Source organism: Lactuca serriola, chromosome 2, assembly GCF_051521515.1.
Source record: "Lactuca serriola cultivar US96UC23 chromosome 2, Lser_US96UC23_V15, whole genome shotgun sequence".
Classification (NCBI taxonomy): Eukaryota; Viridiplantae; Streptophyta; class Magnoliopsida; order Asterales; family Asteraceae; genus Lactuca; species Lactuca serriola.
Genome location: NC_136409.1, coordinates 181,475,848 through 181,493,742, shown reverse-complemented (window position 1 = coordinate 181,493,742; position 17,895 = coordinate 181,475,848). Strand labels below are relative to the sequence as shown.

The 17,895-nt window shown below is 33.4% G+C and overlaps 1 protein-coding gene across 1 annotated transcript; it reads right to left on the bottom strand.

Moving 5' to 3' along the window:
• Positions 1-4,835: 4,835 nt before the first annotated feature.
• On the bottom strand, positions 4,836-7,684 carry LOC145087601 (uncharacterized). The gene is made up of 9 exons (XM_079025590.1): positions 7,428-7,684; positions 6,897-7,084; positions 6,477-6,672; positions 6,223-6,393; positions 6,024-6,140; positions 5,745-5,942; positions 5,599-5,658; positions 5,368-5,466; positions 4,836-5,182 (listed from the first exon to the last, which is right to left on the bottom strand). Exons 2-9 carry the CDS (start codon positions 7,028-7,030, stop codon positions 5,084-5,086), a joined length of 1,074 nt encoding a protein of 357 aa, XP_078881716.1. The 5' UTR covers positions 7,031-7,084; positions 7,428-7,684; the 3' UTR covers positions 4,836-5,083.
• Between the last annotated feature and the right edge of the window lie 10,211 nt (positions 7,685-17,895).

The window sequence follows — 17,895 nt, the reverse complement described above, 5'->3', positions numbered from 1 at the left end:
ATCTTATGTTAAATGGTTTTAGCATCAAATATATTTCTACATACAAAGTGTTTCAAGAAAAATGGCTAAGTGATTTAGTAACAATTTTCCTTGGGCTAAAAACACAAATTTTGGGCCTAAAATGTGAAAAATACAAAATTAAGGGTCCAAATTGACATATCACGAATTCTGATGGATGAGGTGTGCCAAAACAGTTTCAATAAAACAATTTCTGGAAATTTACTCATTTAGAGGTTTAAAAACATAAATTTCAAGCTTAATGGGCTAAAAATGACATTTTCGGCCCAATGAGGCCCATTATGCGAATTTTTCTGTTTTGGAGGGCCAAAACTGTGATTTTCTGTAAAACAGTGGACCATAAGTGATCCAAGTCCTTTTCAAAGGTTTAAAATGCTTTTTAAATTTAAAAAGGACCAAAGTTGCAAAAATTTTACAATTTGGGCCAAAATTGTCAAAATTGCGAAAAGAATGGTTATAACCGAGAAAACTGAAATTCCAGGGACTTAGGCTGTTTTCTATGAAAAATATGCTGAAAAATATTTATTTCAATAAATTTTTGGTGTTAAAATGTCAAGAAAATTGATTTAAGGACCAAACCGGAAAGTATTTAAATAAAGGGTTGAAAAAGTAAATTTTACAAACAAGGAGGGGCTGAAAACAGAAAATTTTCAAGACTAATTCAATGCATGCAATTTGACCAAATAATGGTACCGCGACTATCGACGAAATACAATACACTACAATACCAAAATCGTTGTAAAACGAATTGGTTCGGTCTCGAACCAATGAAAATCCGAAACTACTAACATGGCGACACTACGATACATACAAATAACGTTTGGGAATTCAACTTACATACGAGTGTGCACAGACGTCTACGCACCATCTTTGGGCCCCAAAAGTGTAAAATCTTGTTTGTTGGGCCTAGCTAGCCCAATGACCTGATCTTAAGGCCCGAAGACATTTTTTTTCTACGAAGTGTTGGGTTTCACCGACTTGGCACAACGTAGAGGGACTTTCAATGGCTTGTATACCACTGGTCCCCAAGGGTCCTTTGGTATTGCTAGTAAAGTCTACATATTTTTGCGAGGCGGGTCGGGGACCCCTCGTACACATTTTATCCTCAACCGGCTAATAGAGTCATCGAGGCCTTCGTGTCCTCTTTCTCTTCGGATGTGGGACGACACGTAGTCAGGGCGGCTGGATAACGTGATTAGTACGGACGACGCCTTCGGGATCGTTAGTATTGCTATAAACTGGGCGTTTGTGTAATGCGGGTTTGTAGTAATTAATCATGCTCAAAAATAATCCAACGTCGCCTGGGAATGAGACTACTATTTTTGTAATGGTTTCAACGCAACTTAATGGAACTCAAAGGATTAGGAAAACATCGGGTTTTCCTAGGTTTCTCAATACATATCGGATTCGAAATGCATACAATTTTAACGAACAATTTTTACAAGTATAGAAACAAACAAGCATACCTATGGATCTTCACATCTTTTTGACTATACTATTTTCAGAAAATATCGGATTTTCTGGTGATTTTTCAAACAATACGAAACGTTGGATTTCAAAACACTACTTATGAACTCACCAACATTTCATATGTTGACGTTTTTCAAAATACTTGTATTCTCAGGGAACCAGTGAATCAAAGGAAATCATATTCAGTGATGGCTTGCAGTTTGTTTATGTACGAGTCGAACAATTTATTTTTGGGAATGTAATGTTTAAACAATGTATTTCATGTAAACGCTACTGGTTGTACTATATTAATGCATGGTGACGAATGTTGTTATGTTTCATATATATTCAATGTTATGGTATTCAATTGAGTCACAACAGCCCCCGGACGTTTCCGCCGCCTGGTTCGGGGGTGTGACAGAAGATGATCGGGCAGCACTACGGCTTGCAGAAGTAGTGTTTCTCCGTAGATCTGGAAGATCTTCACAAAAACCGGCTTCGGCTCGGGAATAACGCTCTTCGGGATCCTCGGGGCTTCGGATCTTGCTTCGGGGCTCGGAAATATTACCGGGGATTCGGGGTATAAACGGCACGCAAAACGAGGCAAAAACTAGAGAGAAGAAAGAGTTTGAACAAGAGAAAATGGCTGATTTCGAGTTCTATTTATAGGCTGAGGGTCTGGGATTACGCGGGGCGTAATCTCAAATTACGCGGAGCGTACTCGAGTTACGCAGGGCGTACTTTGACGTCATTGCGTGCGTCGACTGGTGGCACTCGAGTATTGGTCAGACAAGATGCATCCGACTGAGTACGCTGGGCGTAATTTGACTCGTCGAACTTCTAAATTGCGTAACTTTCGCATACGAGCTCCGTTTTCGACGTTCTTTATATCCACGCGTAGGTGAGACTACGCTCTACAACTTCCGTTTAGACTTCGTTGGCTAATTTTGACTTTATTTTTATTATATTATTTTTAGTAGGCCGGGACTGGAAAACTCCGTTATAAATTCATAGCTTCTTCATCTGACGTCCGTTTTTGCCTATCTTTTTATCGTTTCGCTACAATTGACGAGATCTTCGATTCTCGTTTAGATTGTTTTGGCTAAAAACCGCTCGATCTCAAATCGAGTATTCGGTCTGCATACTGCTAAGCTGTAACTTAGAAAAATCATAACTTCCTCATACGAAGTCAGATTTGGACGTTCTTTTTATGCACGCTCACGGTTTAACGAAATCTACAACTTTCGTTTAGATCACTAAGGCTAAATATCGCTGTAACATAAATTCACTTTTTACGTCGCGTTGTGTCGTGCTGGTTCTGTCGCGAAACTTCGACAGATCATAACTTCTTCGTTATAACTCGAATTTCGGCGTTCTTTATATGCACGGAAACCTTGTAACATATACTATAACTTAGTTCAGATTATTCATTCTAAATAATCTTTCATCAAAAAGTCATTTTTGACGCCTATCGTTTCTAAATTGACTAGCCCTGATATACGGGCGTTACAGTTATCTCCCCCTTAGGATGATTAGGTCCCGGAATCATCAATGAAAATAGAACTTGTATAATGATTCCATACGCTATCTCTTCATCCTAGGTAATAACCGTAAATTCTGTGTTTCCTCGAAAGAGTATTTAACTCTATGGATTTCTTGATCGCAGACGATGCTCAATCTTGCCTCTGCTTATCGTACTATGTTGTACTTTCAATCGCAACCTTCGAGTTACCAAATAAGTCGTTATTATGGACTCCTTCTTCTTCTCAAGATAAATACTTTCCTTTATCTATTGTAACAGACCGATGGGTCGTGCTCTACTGACCTTTCATCGCACGATGCGACGCTTAGACTTGGTCTTTTTAAAGTTAAATTCCAGAATGAAATATACCTTCCTTCATATTCTAATGTGATATAATAACATTTTAGCATGTAGCATTTCTAGCTACAAACTTTATGAACAACGAGTACGATACCAATGATCGCATTAACTTCAATCTTCTGACTTACGTCCGTTGTTACTTCGAATTAGGTTCTCCGAACCACGTAACATACTCACCGTAGTCGGACTCAATTTAATATGACCACTAGGGTCGGAATAACAATCATCCTACTAGCCATTACCGAAACAAGGGTAATGACATACTTGAGTTTGCCAAACTCAAAAGTGAGTCGGATGAAGGTTTTGATGCTTGTAATTCTACATGGTTTCTCCGATAATTCTACATGCTATGGTTGTGAGAGGTAGAGAGGAGGGTATGATGCTTAAGGTTTAGGTCGTGAGAGAGAGAGAGAAAATAAGGTGGGAAAAAGTTGGGGAATTTAGGGTTAGTGGTGGAGATCTGGATACCAACTTGGATTGTGATATCACTTTCCGAACTGATATTTCTACCCTATGTCTGGGTTACAAGAAATTCAGCCTAAGATAATCCAAATGGACACTTACGTTTCTAGGCACATAAGACGTAAGCCAATATGCTAGAAGATTCTGTAAAAGTCTGATGAAAACGAGAGCTTAAGATCGTAACCCGCTTCTATAGAGGAAGAGTTGTTTATATATTAAACACAATTAGGGTTTCATTAGGGTTGGGCCGTCATTAGTTGCTTTGGAAGCAAGTAATGTTAATCCGGATTTAATGATGATTTAGGGTTACCAAAAGCTAACGAGTTTCGTTAGTTTTACCATAATCACCCTCAAGAAATTGAATTTTCCACTATGTTCTCATATGTAAAATTCGGTGAGGTTTAATGAGGATTTAGGGTTACCAAAAACTAACGAGTTTTGTTAGCTGCCCCTAGACCTCGCCAAAGGGGCGCTGCCCCTTTTGGAAACCCCGCACCCGGGGGCGCTGCCCCAGACCCCCGACTAGTCGTCAAACCGGCTTCTGATTCGATCTTATACATGTGTGCACTACGTACAACCCCGTACATATATTAGAGTACAAATCATGAAGCTCATTAGCTTACATGTTGGTTCCAATTACTTAAAATGACATGTTGACACTAAAATCAACAACAGAAAAGATGGATAGGGTTTGCACCCTGAGGTGAGAGATGAGGGCTAGGATTTTGCTCTAGTACCATGTAGAAGTTTTATTTTTTTCCACGAATAATCCTTCAAAAACTTGTTCTAAGTACAAAATAATACAAGACCCAATCTTGAGCACGTGTTATGAAATATTTTTCTAAAAAAATTATGAGTCTTCTCATCATATACTATAATATAATGGCCATTCCCTTCATATCTTTTCTGTTTGAAAATTATATTTATTCTTGTTATTTAATTTCCCATGTCAGCAAGTGTGACATATTTGTTAAATTTGCTATTTTTCTGTTTTATTTTTGGTATCACCAAGAAATAAAATATATACAGTCTTGACGTTTTATCTTCTTTTCACCATTTAGTATGAAAAATGTCATCTAAGCTGCAAGATTCACTTGCAAACATGAAAAATACCACTCAAAATCCAATGATTTCTCAAACTACACTATCAACATTTCAAGATTCTAATGCCTTAGTTACAACTTACAAAGAAAAAACCGGTGTAGATAATGATTCTCAGAAAGATCATATTCGCATATTTACAAAATAATATGTATGCACTGTTTTTGTTGCTCAAGCCAGCTGCAGCTGTTTTTGTTTCGACTTAGATTCTGCTACCTTCCCATGTATCTTCTCATACTCCTGTTTAAGTTCCTCCAAACGCTTGGATACCTTAAAACATCAAAAATATGAAACACATTATATATATATATATATATATATATATATATATATATATATATATATATATATATATATATATATATATATATATATATATATATATAAACGCTCCATGAACAAAAAACACAACATGTAATGTAATGTAAACAAAAAAAATGTCAATATTTAAGTACCTTAAATGAGTAGGCCATTGGAAGCAATGTATCAGGATTCATTGCATCATCAGGGAAGTTACGAAGAGCATGTATAAGCTTCTCAAAAGGTAATTTAACCTACACCCAAATAATAACACCATCTTTATTTTTTAGTCAAAATAAAATATATATATATATATATATATATATATATATATATATATATATATATATATATATTATTTTCCACCGAATTTCAAAGCCACGCACCAAGTCATCATGGCAATATTTGAGCAGAGCTAGGCCAACTTTGAAAACAATCTTAACACCCTGAACATGCAAAAGCCAGTTACTTTTTTCCAAAGAAAATTGAATAATCTTTATTTACATGTATATGTATGTTGTATGCCACTAACCTCATAAAGAAAAACATCCCAAATTCGAAGAGCCAGATGAAAAGGGAAAGAATAGGAGAAAACAGTAATAAACCACTGGCTTCCATACATGCTTGGATTTATCATTTCTTCTGTAAAGTGCTCTCCTAACTTGGGCATGTACTCCCTCATCAAACGATCAAACTGAAACAAATATTGTTGAACCAGTGGCAACCCCTCCTGCACCAGAAAACTTAATTAGTAATTATTATTTAAAAGTTAAAACCCAAAAATAAATTTGTTGGTAAGGTAAAAAGTTACCAAATATAATCCTTCCATTGGAGCATGAACTGCTCCTTTCAGTAATGCCACCACCAGCCAAAATGCATCTTCTTCACTCATGTAAAGCAGCAGAAGACCAGCTAAATACCCCATTCCCTGTAGCGAGTGTGAGTTGAGTCTTGTTAAAAAATGGTCAAAAATGTAATGTGAATTACTGAATTATATTGTATTTATTTACCTGTACATATCCAACCTCCCTGTCATATACAGAGTAGGCCTTTAATACATTGTAAAGTGATCTTTGACCAGGTCCATGTCGTTGCTGGTAGAACACATGTGATGGAAATGTGCGTGAAATATCCCGTATTATATCTAGCTCAGAAGCTGATGTCTCGTATATCACCAGTTGCTGCAACAAAAGAAAATAATTTTCACTTCTAGTCTTTCATTTATTTGTAAATTGTAACAAGAAAAATGAAGAATTGGGAATACCTCATAAACACCAGGGTTCATGAGCAAGAGATCCCGGCTTCCAGAAATCAATTGCCAAACAAGACCTCTCAAACAATCAGGAATTCCTTTCCGTATACGCCTTTTAACAACATGTCCTCTCCTTCTTACATAATGCTTCCAATCACTACCTCCAACACCAATCATTTTCCTCCATTTTCTAAGTCTTTTCTGTTCCCTGTTAATTGCTTCATTCATTTAATCACACGATAACAGAGGGATCACTCCTTCCATTGCAAAGAATGAGAGGGATTGTAGAAATTGAGTAGAAATTGATAAATATCAGTAAATCATCATCAAACAATCAAAAAGGCCCAATGGAGTTGACATAACAGTAAATCAGTATCGGTAGATTAATTTGATCTACTAGAAATCAGTGGTTATAACATAAACCTGCATTACCTCTGATACTCCAAAGCCGACTTGTTTCTAGATGGCCCATCAGGCGAGTTATGTTCCTGTTTTACAAACCCGAATCTATCTACTCTTCCTGAAGCTGGCACTTGCACACTCTCATCCACTCTTTTCTTCTCCATATTTTAACTCGAAGACCACCACCACAGCAACATTTCCCTAATGCGCTGGATGCCCTAATCACACAAAAACCTTCATAAACACAAAATATTGCATTCGAGAGCTTAAATGAATTCTTAAGAATCCTACGACATAACTATCTTTCTCATGGCAACCAATCAAAATTGTCAAACCATTGGTGACAGCAAATGTCAGCTATTTCTGAAATTATAATAAAAATAAAAAGAGACACCCAATTTATATACCTTATGTACAAACCAAAACGAGAACTCGTAAGTTGCTCGCGATAATGTTGAAGGATATAGAAGCATTTGATTTACTTTCCGATACACATGGATGTAAAGTTGGATCAATTATGCTCAAAATTTTAGGGACAATAATTGGAATGAAACTTCATACCTGTGTGATCTACGGAGTTGTTCCCCGATCGAGCTTTCTATAAAAATCTAATACGTTCCGATCGAAATTTATTGATAAGTATTCTGAATTTTTCATGGAACAAAAGTTGATATGCGATTGGGTTGTGTTTTCTTCTTCCAGAATCCAGACAGTATGCGTGGAAAAATAAATCGCCTGCACTGCAGTAAGTTGTGCTTCTTCTGATCTCATCCGTCGATTTTCATCGAAGGGCACTCCTCAATATAAAGAGGCTTAAGGAAAGGAGTCACCCAAACCAAGTTCACATTTCAATTTTTCTTTTTGTCATCTCAATTTTCCCCTTTATATTCCCTTCGGTCACACTTCATTTCCTTTTATTTTTTAGTTAAAATAACAATATTATATTTAAAATACCATAATCTATTCTAATAAATAAAGATTTTTTTTGTCATGTCATATTTTTATTCATTTTGTCATATATAATTTTATGATTATTTTAAATTAATTTTTATTCCACATGTTATTTTATGGTTTTCCTATTTTATTAAATTTCATATATTATTTAAATCTAATAATAAATGCATATCAATTTCATTAATAGACTTTCCTTCTAATTTCAAAATTACTAAATTAAAGTTTCATTAATTTCCTTTTATTTATTTAACTAAATCATTTGTTTAAATTTAAAAGAGAAAAAAAAACACTTTAATTTTTATAATTCAATATTTTTCTAACTTTTCTTATAAATTCAAACTTCTCAAATATTTTGAATTTTATATATAAGTTGTATTTTACATAAACTCATTTAATACATGGGTCTCACACCTAGTGTAATAATAAAATAAAGTTAACAAAAAGGTAATTAATAAACATAAAAATTAATAAAAAAAATATAAATATTTTATTAATTGAATACAGACTGAAAAAAAATAGACATTAATTTTATTTATTTGATTAACAAAAAAAATTATACTGTTATAAAACTTTAATTTAATCAGATAGCAAAGACATTTAATTTTTTTTCATATGGTCCATATTGTGAAAAGATGACAAATCATAATAATATGATTTTTTTTAGAAAATATCTAATATTTATTTGTGTATTTAGATAATTATTTCTACAACTTTCAATAATATTATTTTTTTTTCTATGAAAAAGAAAAAGAAAAAAACCATAATTAGTTAGAGAGGAGGGTATCCATGTTTACAACTCATATTACGTTATTTTTTCCATCTTTTTCGTCACACAACATATAAAAATTTCATATTTTTCATCTCTTTTGACTCTCTTAAATTTTTTTATATATTTATACAAACTAATTAAAAACATATGAAACTAATTCGTAAACCATAAAATTAATACAAAATAAAATAAATTGATTAGGTTTGATACTAATATTAAATTCATACAATTTATATAAAAAAATGTTTGTATGTGTGTTAAAAATAAAAAGAAAAGGAGAAAGAATAAAAACATAGGAGAGAGAGAGAGATGCTCACTGGTTAACTAACCTGCTTGGCTTCACTCAAGTGGCACTCGTTGGCTTCACTTCGACGATATCCTATGGTCGTTGGATTCGTTTTCATGGCGGTACCATCGCCCATCTACCACGCCAACATAACGATATCATCCATTTGAATGTCGTCAACAATTTTCAATGTTGGCACCTCCTTTTTGCATTAAGAGTATATGTCAACTACGCAAGCTATATATTTTGAAATGTTTTGGATTCATTATATAATATCGTAGCTATTGGTTAGTAACATTGAATATGAGAAAATGAGGGAAAAGATAGAGAGTGTGGTGAATATGTTGAACCTATATGTTCAATAATCATTATTGAATTATATTTAATAACATATGATCATAAGGGTCACACATTTATCAAGTTACTACTAACTAATCATTTATTAATAATTCGGTTATTAATAAATATAATCAACACTTGTATTTAATTGAAAAATTATTATTTTATGAAAATAACATTTTGCTAATTGGGAAATTATTACTTATGTAAATAATATTTATTGAATAAATAACAACTTATAAACTATGTCATAAAGTATGATTTTATAAGTTATGTATATATTTTGTTAAACTAGTTATAGTTTATTTATATAAAAATAGTTTTATATAAAAGAAATATATACATATAAATACTACTATTTAGACATTACACATCTTAGAGACGATTTATGCAAAAGATGGTATTTTATATAAAATAACTATATATAAATAAAATTTTGTTAAAATATGTAAATAAATGTTAATATTTTATGTCGCTGTAAAACCTTTCTCTTGTTGAGTTTCAAGAGATAGTAACATTTGATGGTTATAATTTTTATAACTGGTGTAATACCTTGAGGTTCTTTTTTAAGGATAAATATAAATTATATATATACTAAATATAACACCCAAAAAATTCAAGCCAAATCTAAACTTTTCAAAAACACTTTAAATGAATAATCATTACAACTTTGTTTCCAAAATAGTTTATATCAGAGTTTTCCCAACAATCATAGCAAAAGATGAAGAGTTGTACGATCACGCCTTATCCTTGTCGCGATCCCCCGATGTACCTGAAATCATTAACCAAAACTGTAAGCCCGAAAGCTTAGTGAGTTTCCCCCAAAATACCCATACTCACAGCTATACACATAGAATCACAAATAGCATACTATGGGTCCAGTCAACCCTCGGGTTGGAATACCCCAGGCCCACAACCAACAGGTTGTAATGCCAACATACTATGGGTCCAATCATCCTCGGGATGGAATACCCTAGGCCCATAACCAACAGGTTGGAATGCCAACATACTATGGGTCCAATCATCCTCGGGATGGAATACCCCAGGCCTACAACCAACTGGTTGGAATGCCCACATACTATGAGCCCAATCATCCTCGGGATGGAATACTCACGGTCCACAACCAACAGGTTGGAATGCCCAGGTCTATTGGCCTCCTCACCAATCAGATAAGCCTCGGCCACCAAACAAATAGATGCACATATATATAACAGATAATCACATAACAGTCTATAGATAACAACTGATCTACCGGATCATACCACATAACACATAATACCATCATATCTATTAGTATACCGATCTAACATATCACACATACCACGTACTATTATCCTACCCTTTAGGATAATGATTTAACAGATCATACGAGCATAACATAACCAGGAAATAATCCAAAGGGTCGGCCTTGGTGCCTTAGACCCTTGAGTATAGTGAGGATAACTCACCTTGCGACTACCGACTGGAAATAGAAAGCTCAACTCTCGAATCACGACCGCAAACTCCACCACCTATTATCATAATAGAATCGTACTCGTAAGTTCTCAACCTTTCAAGGTGCCCCATAAGTCAACTAGTCAACCCCTGGTCAAAGTCAAAGTCAACAGTCAAGGTCAACAGTCCATGTTGATCCTAACTCGTCGAGTACCCTCAGCTACTCCCCGAGTTCCTCAAGATACTCATCCAATCACCGAGTCACCAGAGTGACTCGTCTAGTTCCCAAGGTTCGCGATCAAATCCCTAAGGCCACTCGTCGAGTTTTCCTACTTGCAACTCGACAGGTTCACAGGCATTCATCAATTTGAGGAAACCTTAACCGACTCGCTGAGTTATTCATCCAACTCATCGAGTCTACGACAATCTTCTTCGGACTTGCTGAGTTGTTCATCCAACTCGTCGGGTTCATGCCTATCTTCATATGACCCGCCGAGTCGACTATGCGACGCGCCGAGTCCCTTCAGCCCTTTAACCATGTAGACACTCTTTAAGCCATGCCAAGGCCCCAAATTGCAGATCCAACTTCCTTAGGCATGATTTTCACGTAAAGTTGCAAACTTTACGTGCATGCAAGGCTTTAAGACTCTAAAATTACCAAACTAATCTTGCAATGAAGTCACATCCTTGAGAGAAAGCTCATACCGGACAAGGTTGATGGCTTTATGAATCTAGAAGCCAAGGGGAGTCCAGATCTGAAATTACAACTTCAGATCTTGGCTTAAACACAAGAACCCTTTCCTAAACTCATGCACAAAAAGGGTTTATGAGAAAATGAGCCAGGGGAAAAACGATCTAATACCTTCAAGAGAGTCCTTTCTGATGCAGAACTTGAAACCCATAAACTCTTGCTTCAACTAGCTTGCTTCCCAAGTGATTCCTTCATCAAAAACCTTCCTCCAAGCTTAAACCTCCATGAAATACATACACACTCGAGTTAGGGTTTTTCTAGACTCTTAATGGACTGTAAAGAGGCCAAAGGAGGCTTGTGCTTCTTTAAATAGGGTGCAAAGCCCCGAGATTTAGGGTTTCATCTGCCAGCTCCTACTCGTCGAGTTCCTTCTTGTACTTGACGAGTAGGTCATTAAAATACATGGACCAATCCGCTACTACTCGACGAGTAGGGCGACCAACTCGTCGAGTAGACCCAGAGACCAAAAATGTCCAACATAATCAATACCTGAGAATCAGGGCGTTACAGTAAAAGATCGCATACCTGAACAACCCTTACTAACCAGTCAGTTTGTCATGATGCTTTGATTGAAGCATTATTGTGATGGTGTTGATGTGTTTCACATCATACTAGAGTAATTGACATTGGCTTGTAGAAAGTCTTGGATGATTACAAAACATATCAGATGTCTTATTAAATAAAGAAAATATTCATTATGAACAGTAAAACGTGCTTCAAACCTCTTCAAACATTAAATAAAAGGAAGATTTAAGAGATTGTGTACTCTAATAGACCTATCGTTTAGTTAAGGGAAACACAACATAAACCCAAAAATCAAGAAATGACATAAATGATTAGTGTTGTTTCTATTGTGAAAGAATCCGGACACTGAAAGATGAATTGCTCCTCTAATCTCATCGAGCCGAGGAACTCTGACATGACTAGGACTTCAGATATCTATATGATAGAACTATTTACTTTTCCATCATTCACTTGAGTATTTTATACTACATATGACACAAATAATTGATATCATGTGTTGATGTTTTTGAAGAAATAATAAACTGATTACAGACGAATGGCATTTCGTGTTGAATATATAACAAGTGTTGTTATGGTATTTAAACAATAAATGTTTTGTTTCCATTATATAGGAACATGTAACAGTTGTAATTTATGAATAAATCTAGATTTACTTATCGTTTAGTGGATGTTCACATTCATGTTCTGAAACAATGTATTTTGTGTTTAGAATATTTTCTCATAATGGCGTTTATGAAGTAAATTTATAATTTTTCATTAAATTAATAGTTCTAAAGACAACACCTATAAACTCAAATGATATTTGATTCTAACTTATCTATGTCATTATCATCATGACTATATAAATATGAAACACCTATACCAACTTCAAAAATGATGGAATTTTTTAAGGCAAATGAGTTTGATTAATTTGATATATGTGGATCTTATTTATATGGGAAGATGATTCACATTAGACATTATCTATTAGTAGTTAAAGAACAAAAGACTTGAAATGAATTATACATTAGTGATGTATCTAATATTTTCAATCAATGAATAGATTTAGTGATAGATACTTAATCAATTTCACTAACAACTTTTATTCGTTATTGTTGAAACTTTTGATTTTTTAAAAATTGTTTCATAGTGTATATAGAAATACAACTTAATGAGACCATCATTAACCTTTCATTGTGATAAATAAAATGAGTTTCATACACCAAGTCTTCTTAGAACATCTTAAGAGTTGTGGAATCGATTACCAATTCATCCCGTCAAAAACACTCACTTGTTACTTGTACAGTTCTTGTGGCACACGATCACCTCGTCGCTTGGATTTGTCTTATGATGTTCTAGGTAGCCTTTGTATTCTTTAGTGGGATAGGGTCAAATGGTCGCTGGATGAATGTCGATGGTACAAGTTTTTGAAGATGATAAATCAGATCTTGGAATCTTCTATATGATGTTTTTTAAAGATATATTTCCTTTATAATATTTTTAGAGCTATGATCAATGCAACAAATATATATTGAATATATATTCCCAACCAAAAAAGTAGATTAATAAATTAAGGATGAAATGTTCTATCCTTATCTAAAAGGTATATATTTATGGAGCTTATGTTAGACAATAAGCTTAAGTCACTATGGTATCTACAAGTTGCATTTATATAGACTATCCTAAATGATTATTTAGGATGAAGTTTCTACTAATCCTATTAACTGTAATTCCATAATACATGTACTTAGAAAGTCCTTTTTCTAAGTGGGAGTAATATGGAACGTTAAAAGCTAAAGAACCATAAACTAAATGCATCATAGTTTAGAACTAACAAATGTTTTCAACAGTTGTTGAACTTGTTCAATAGTTGATCAAAAACAAGATAGAACACATAGAGATACATTCACGTATGATTATCAAGTATGTGATTGATTAATCTTCCTCGATATATTAAGAATATAAAGAGTAAGTGAGTTTTCAAAGGAGAAAACATACATGAATGAAAATCCTTCCAGATTTAAGCTAACATCTCAAAGTAAGAGTCTTTTTTCTTATAATATAATTACATAGTGTGATTTATTATAAATCAAGATGACTCTTGTATTTTCTATAAAGCTAGTGGGAGCATAGTAACATTCCTAGTCTTATATGTAGTCAACATACTAATTCTTGGAGTATATATATATATATATATATATATATATATATACCATGACAACTTAAAAGATTAAGTAAAATTGTATTAACCGTCAAGGAGCTTAAAGAGCTTAAGATAAAAGACTTTGAGAGAATTTATCATGTGAATGCCACATGACATGATTTTGAGCATTCCTCAAATTCCTATTACAATATTTTGAACTAGATAATATGATTGTATTTCATATGTTGCTGCAATTGGATTAATCATATATGTCATGATTATGCATGATGGTCAGATATGCCGTATGCTTAAAGCATGTTGAATAAATACCAATATAATCCGAGAATAAGTCATGCTATGACTAATAGGAACATTCTAAAGTACTTGCAAGAACTAGAGAATTATTCCTAAACTGCGAAGTATTTGAAAGAAATTTGTGTTTAAGTTGTTATACATATGCTAAACTTCCAAATAGATTGAGATGATTCTCAATCACAATCGGGTGTGTCCTTATTTTAGATGACAGAGAAAATTACATGGATAATGGTTCCATGTAGATTTTGATTACAATTACACATCAGAGTTAAAATACATTGTTGTTTAGGGAACCACATATGAAGATACTTAATGTATAGTTCATATATAACCGTGAGTAATCCAATTACGCAAGTACTTGTGTCTACGTCATATTTAAGCATCTAATACATTCTCAACAGTTTTTCTCTATATACGAGTTGTATATAAATATGAACATGTTGGTATTTGCAAAGTTTATACATATCAAGATTGTCGAGTCTACTTAACTAAGTCCCTTCATTAGTTAAAGCATGAAATTCAAACTGGTGCTATAGGACCTTGTTGTTCTAAGTGATTGGAAATGATGGAAATTTAGTATTTTGATACTAGAATAGTACAAGCAACATATATGTAATTAATTGATATATTGGATGTATTCTTTCATTAAATAATTGTTGTGCTCTATATTAACATGTTTAATCCTTGAATGACTTGGTTATTCTAAATGTACATTGTCGTTCATTGTTTTGGGAGCATCTATGAGGTAAAACTAATATGAATGGATTGGTTGGTTTTCATGGAGATGAAAATAACAAGAGTTGCTACCAAGTTCATAGGTACTTGATTAGAGAACAAGTATTGGACCTGACCCACATCAAAATCACTTTGTGGATCATAGTCATAAGTGATGTTTGATAAAAGGTAATGTATTTGTATTCTTCGACGTGAGATACGTATTGGGGACTTGAGTGTAGGAATTGTAGTGATTTGAGTTGGTTTAACGATAATCTGTAAAATGCAGTTATACGGGCCATCGTTTGGTATATAATGAACTAAATGATAGTTATATGTAGTCAAGATGTGATGTGTTTCCTCTTATTCTTTAAGAGTTAGACATCTAAGGTCTTACTAAAAGTTGAGCACCACATGAGATTGATTGTGATCCATATCGCATGTTCAACATGATGACTAAGACAAAGGAATAACCGAAACCACACCTTTAGTAACAATTGTAGCTTAGAGCTCCCATAGTTGATTCTTGATGAGATGACATCATTCGTATGTTGTTTGGAGCAGTAGCCCGTTGCTAAACGCCAACTACTGTCTATGTCAATCTGTAATGAATCTTGTGCAAGTGGAAGATTACTGGATCTATATGCTCAAGAATAATTATTTAATGATATTTCTCATAACATATGATCCTATATGGTCACACCTTTATCAAGTTACTACTAATTAATCATTTATTAATAATTCGGTTATTAATGAATATAATCAACACTTATATTTAATTGGAAAATTATTATTTTATGAAAATAATATTTACTAATTGGGAAATTATTATTTATGGAACTAATATTTATTGAAGAAATAACAACTTATAAAATATGTCATAAACTATGATTTTATAAGTCATGTATATATCTTGTTAAACTAGTTAGAGTTTATTTATATAAAAAGTAGTTTTATATAAAAGAAATATATACATATAAGTACTACTATTTATATGTTTTATATATCTTAGAGATGATTTATATAAAAGATAGTCCTTTATATAAAATAACTATATATAAATAAAGCTAGTTAAAGGGAAATTTAAAAAGCAGTTTTTGTTCTCCTTTTGTGCACCAAAAATGTAGGTACACTCCATGAGATGGAGTCTGCATGTATCTTGTAAGAAATTTTATACTTTTTCTTTTTGACTAAGACTTTAAGTCTTAAGATATAAGGAAGCATAAGGATAAAAACTAGCTAGTTTTTTGTGTTCTTCCTTCTCCATTTTCTCTCTAAAAAACATGACTTTTTAAGAGTTTAAGACTCTTCATGTATTGCAATTTATTTTCTAGTTTTGAGTGCTTATAAGTTGCTTTCTGTTAAGGTTTATTTAAATATGTCTTAATAGCTTAAAAGTAACTTATTTTACAAGTGATTACTAGCATATTTTAGTGCCTTACTCTTGATGGTTGACACATTGTAGAGAAATCCTATTCTTGAATTTTTCTATCTTCATCAACTCCCAATCCCAAGTAGGATCAAAGGCTTCAAATGTTATCTCTTAAACATCATATGTTTGTTATTATTTTTATAGTCCATGTATTTGGATCTTCTTGGTGGTTTTGTTAAAATGAACTAAAATAAACTTGTTATTTTAAAAATTCTTCAGTTTGTTGTTCTTAAAATTGTTTTATAAAAAAAATAGTTTTTTATCAAAACTCATCGGAATAGGCATGGCTAGGGGACACGGTTCACATTCATCATACCCTATGGTGTGGTGTTGTATGTGTGGTGAAAGGTTCAACTCATATCACCGCATGATACAGGAAGATATACCCTTTGGCCTTATGGAGTTATGGGCTAAGTGGTTCGGTTGTAGCTTAAGAATATGAAGGCTTTGTTTGGGTGAGCTAATCTCGATTTTTTTTTCTTTTTGCCAAGTTTTGTTGGTTTAATAGGTAATCCAAACTAAATAAACTGAAACTGGTGAAATCGAATATTACCTGGTTTTGTTATGATTAATTTACAATTTAAAAAAAAATTGATTTAACGAAAACCAAACTAACCATTGATCGACGATAAAAATTTTCGTAACCGGAACTTTATTATGATTTTAGTTTCAAAACCCCTAAACATATATGCGAGTATCAGGCATGAACGCACCATCGGTTTACCTAAAAAGTTTCCATAACTAAAAATTTATTATAATTTTAGTTTCATAACGAATATTAATCACAAATGTTCGGTTAACGAAACACTATTAAATGAATTAGGTTAATTATAACATTAAATGCATTTAGCAAACTTAAGTCTTAGACTTTCTGTAACATCCTGTTTCGAGAAGTTTCTTATTCTGGGATTGTAGACAATAAATGGATCAAGTAAAGGCCTTAGGATTTAAGGGAATATGGTTTAGACCCTATTTGATGTTGATAATATTGGTTATGAGATTAAAGCCCTTAGTTTGTGTTTCGGAGTCAAAGGGTAAAAAGGGAAAATTTATAAATCGGGCTTCTTGCATGTATTATGGTTTTAGTTTGTTTTGTGTTAAGCCAAAAGTAATTGCATATGATTGTGGGGATCTTCAATACCTTTCCGTGAATATAAAAAATGTCAAAACCGGAATTGAAATGAAGAAGTTATAGCCGTTTGAAGTTGAAGTGGAATTTTGGAGATTTCGATTTACGTTGCGTGTACATATTATGTACATAGGGTGTCATCATTAAAGATGGATGTGGGCTTCATGCAGTACGCAGGGCGTACTTAAGGAGTACATGGGGAATACTTAATCTGAACTCAAAACCCTAAATTTAAGGGTTGAGCCCTATTTAAGGACCT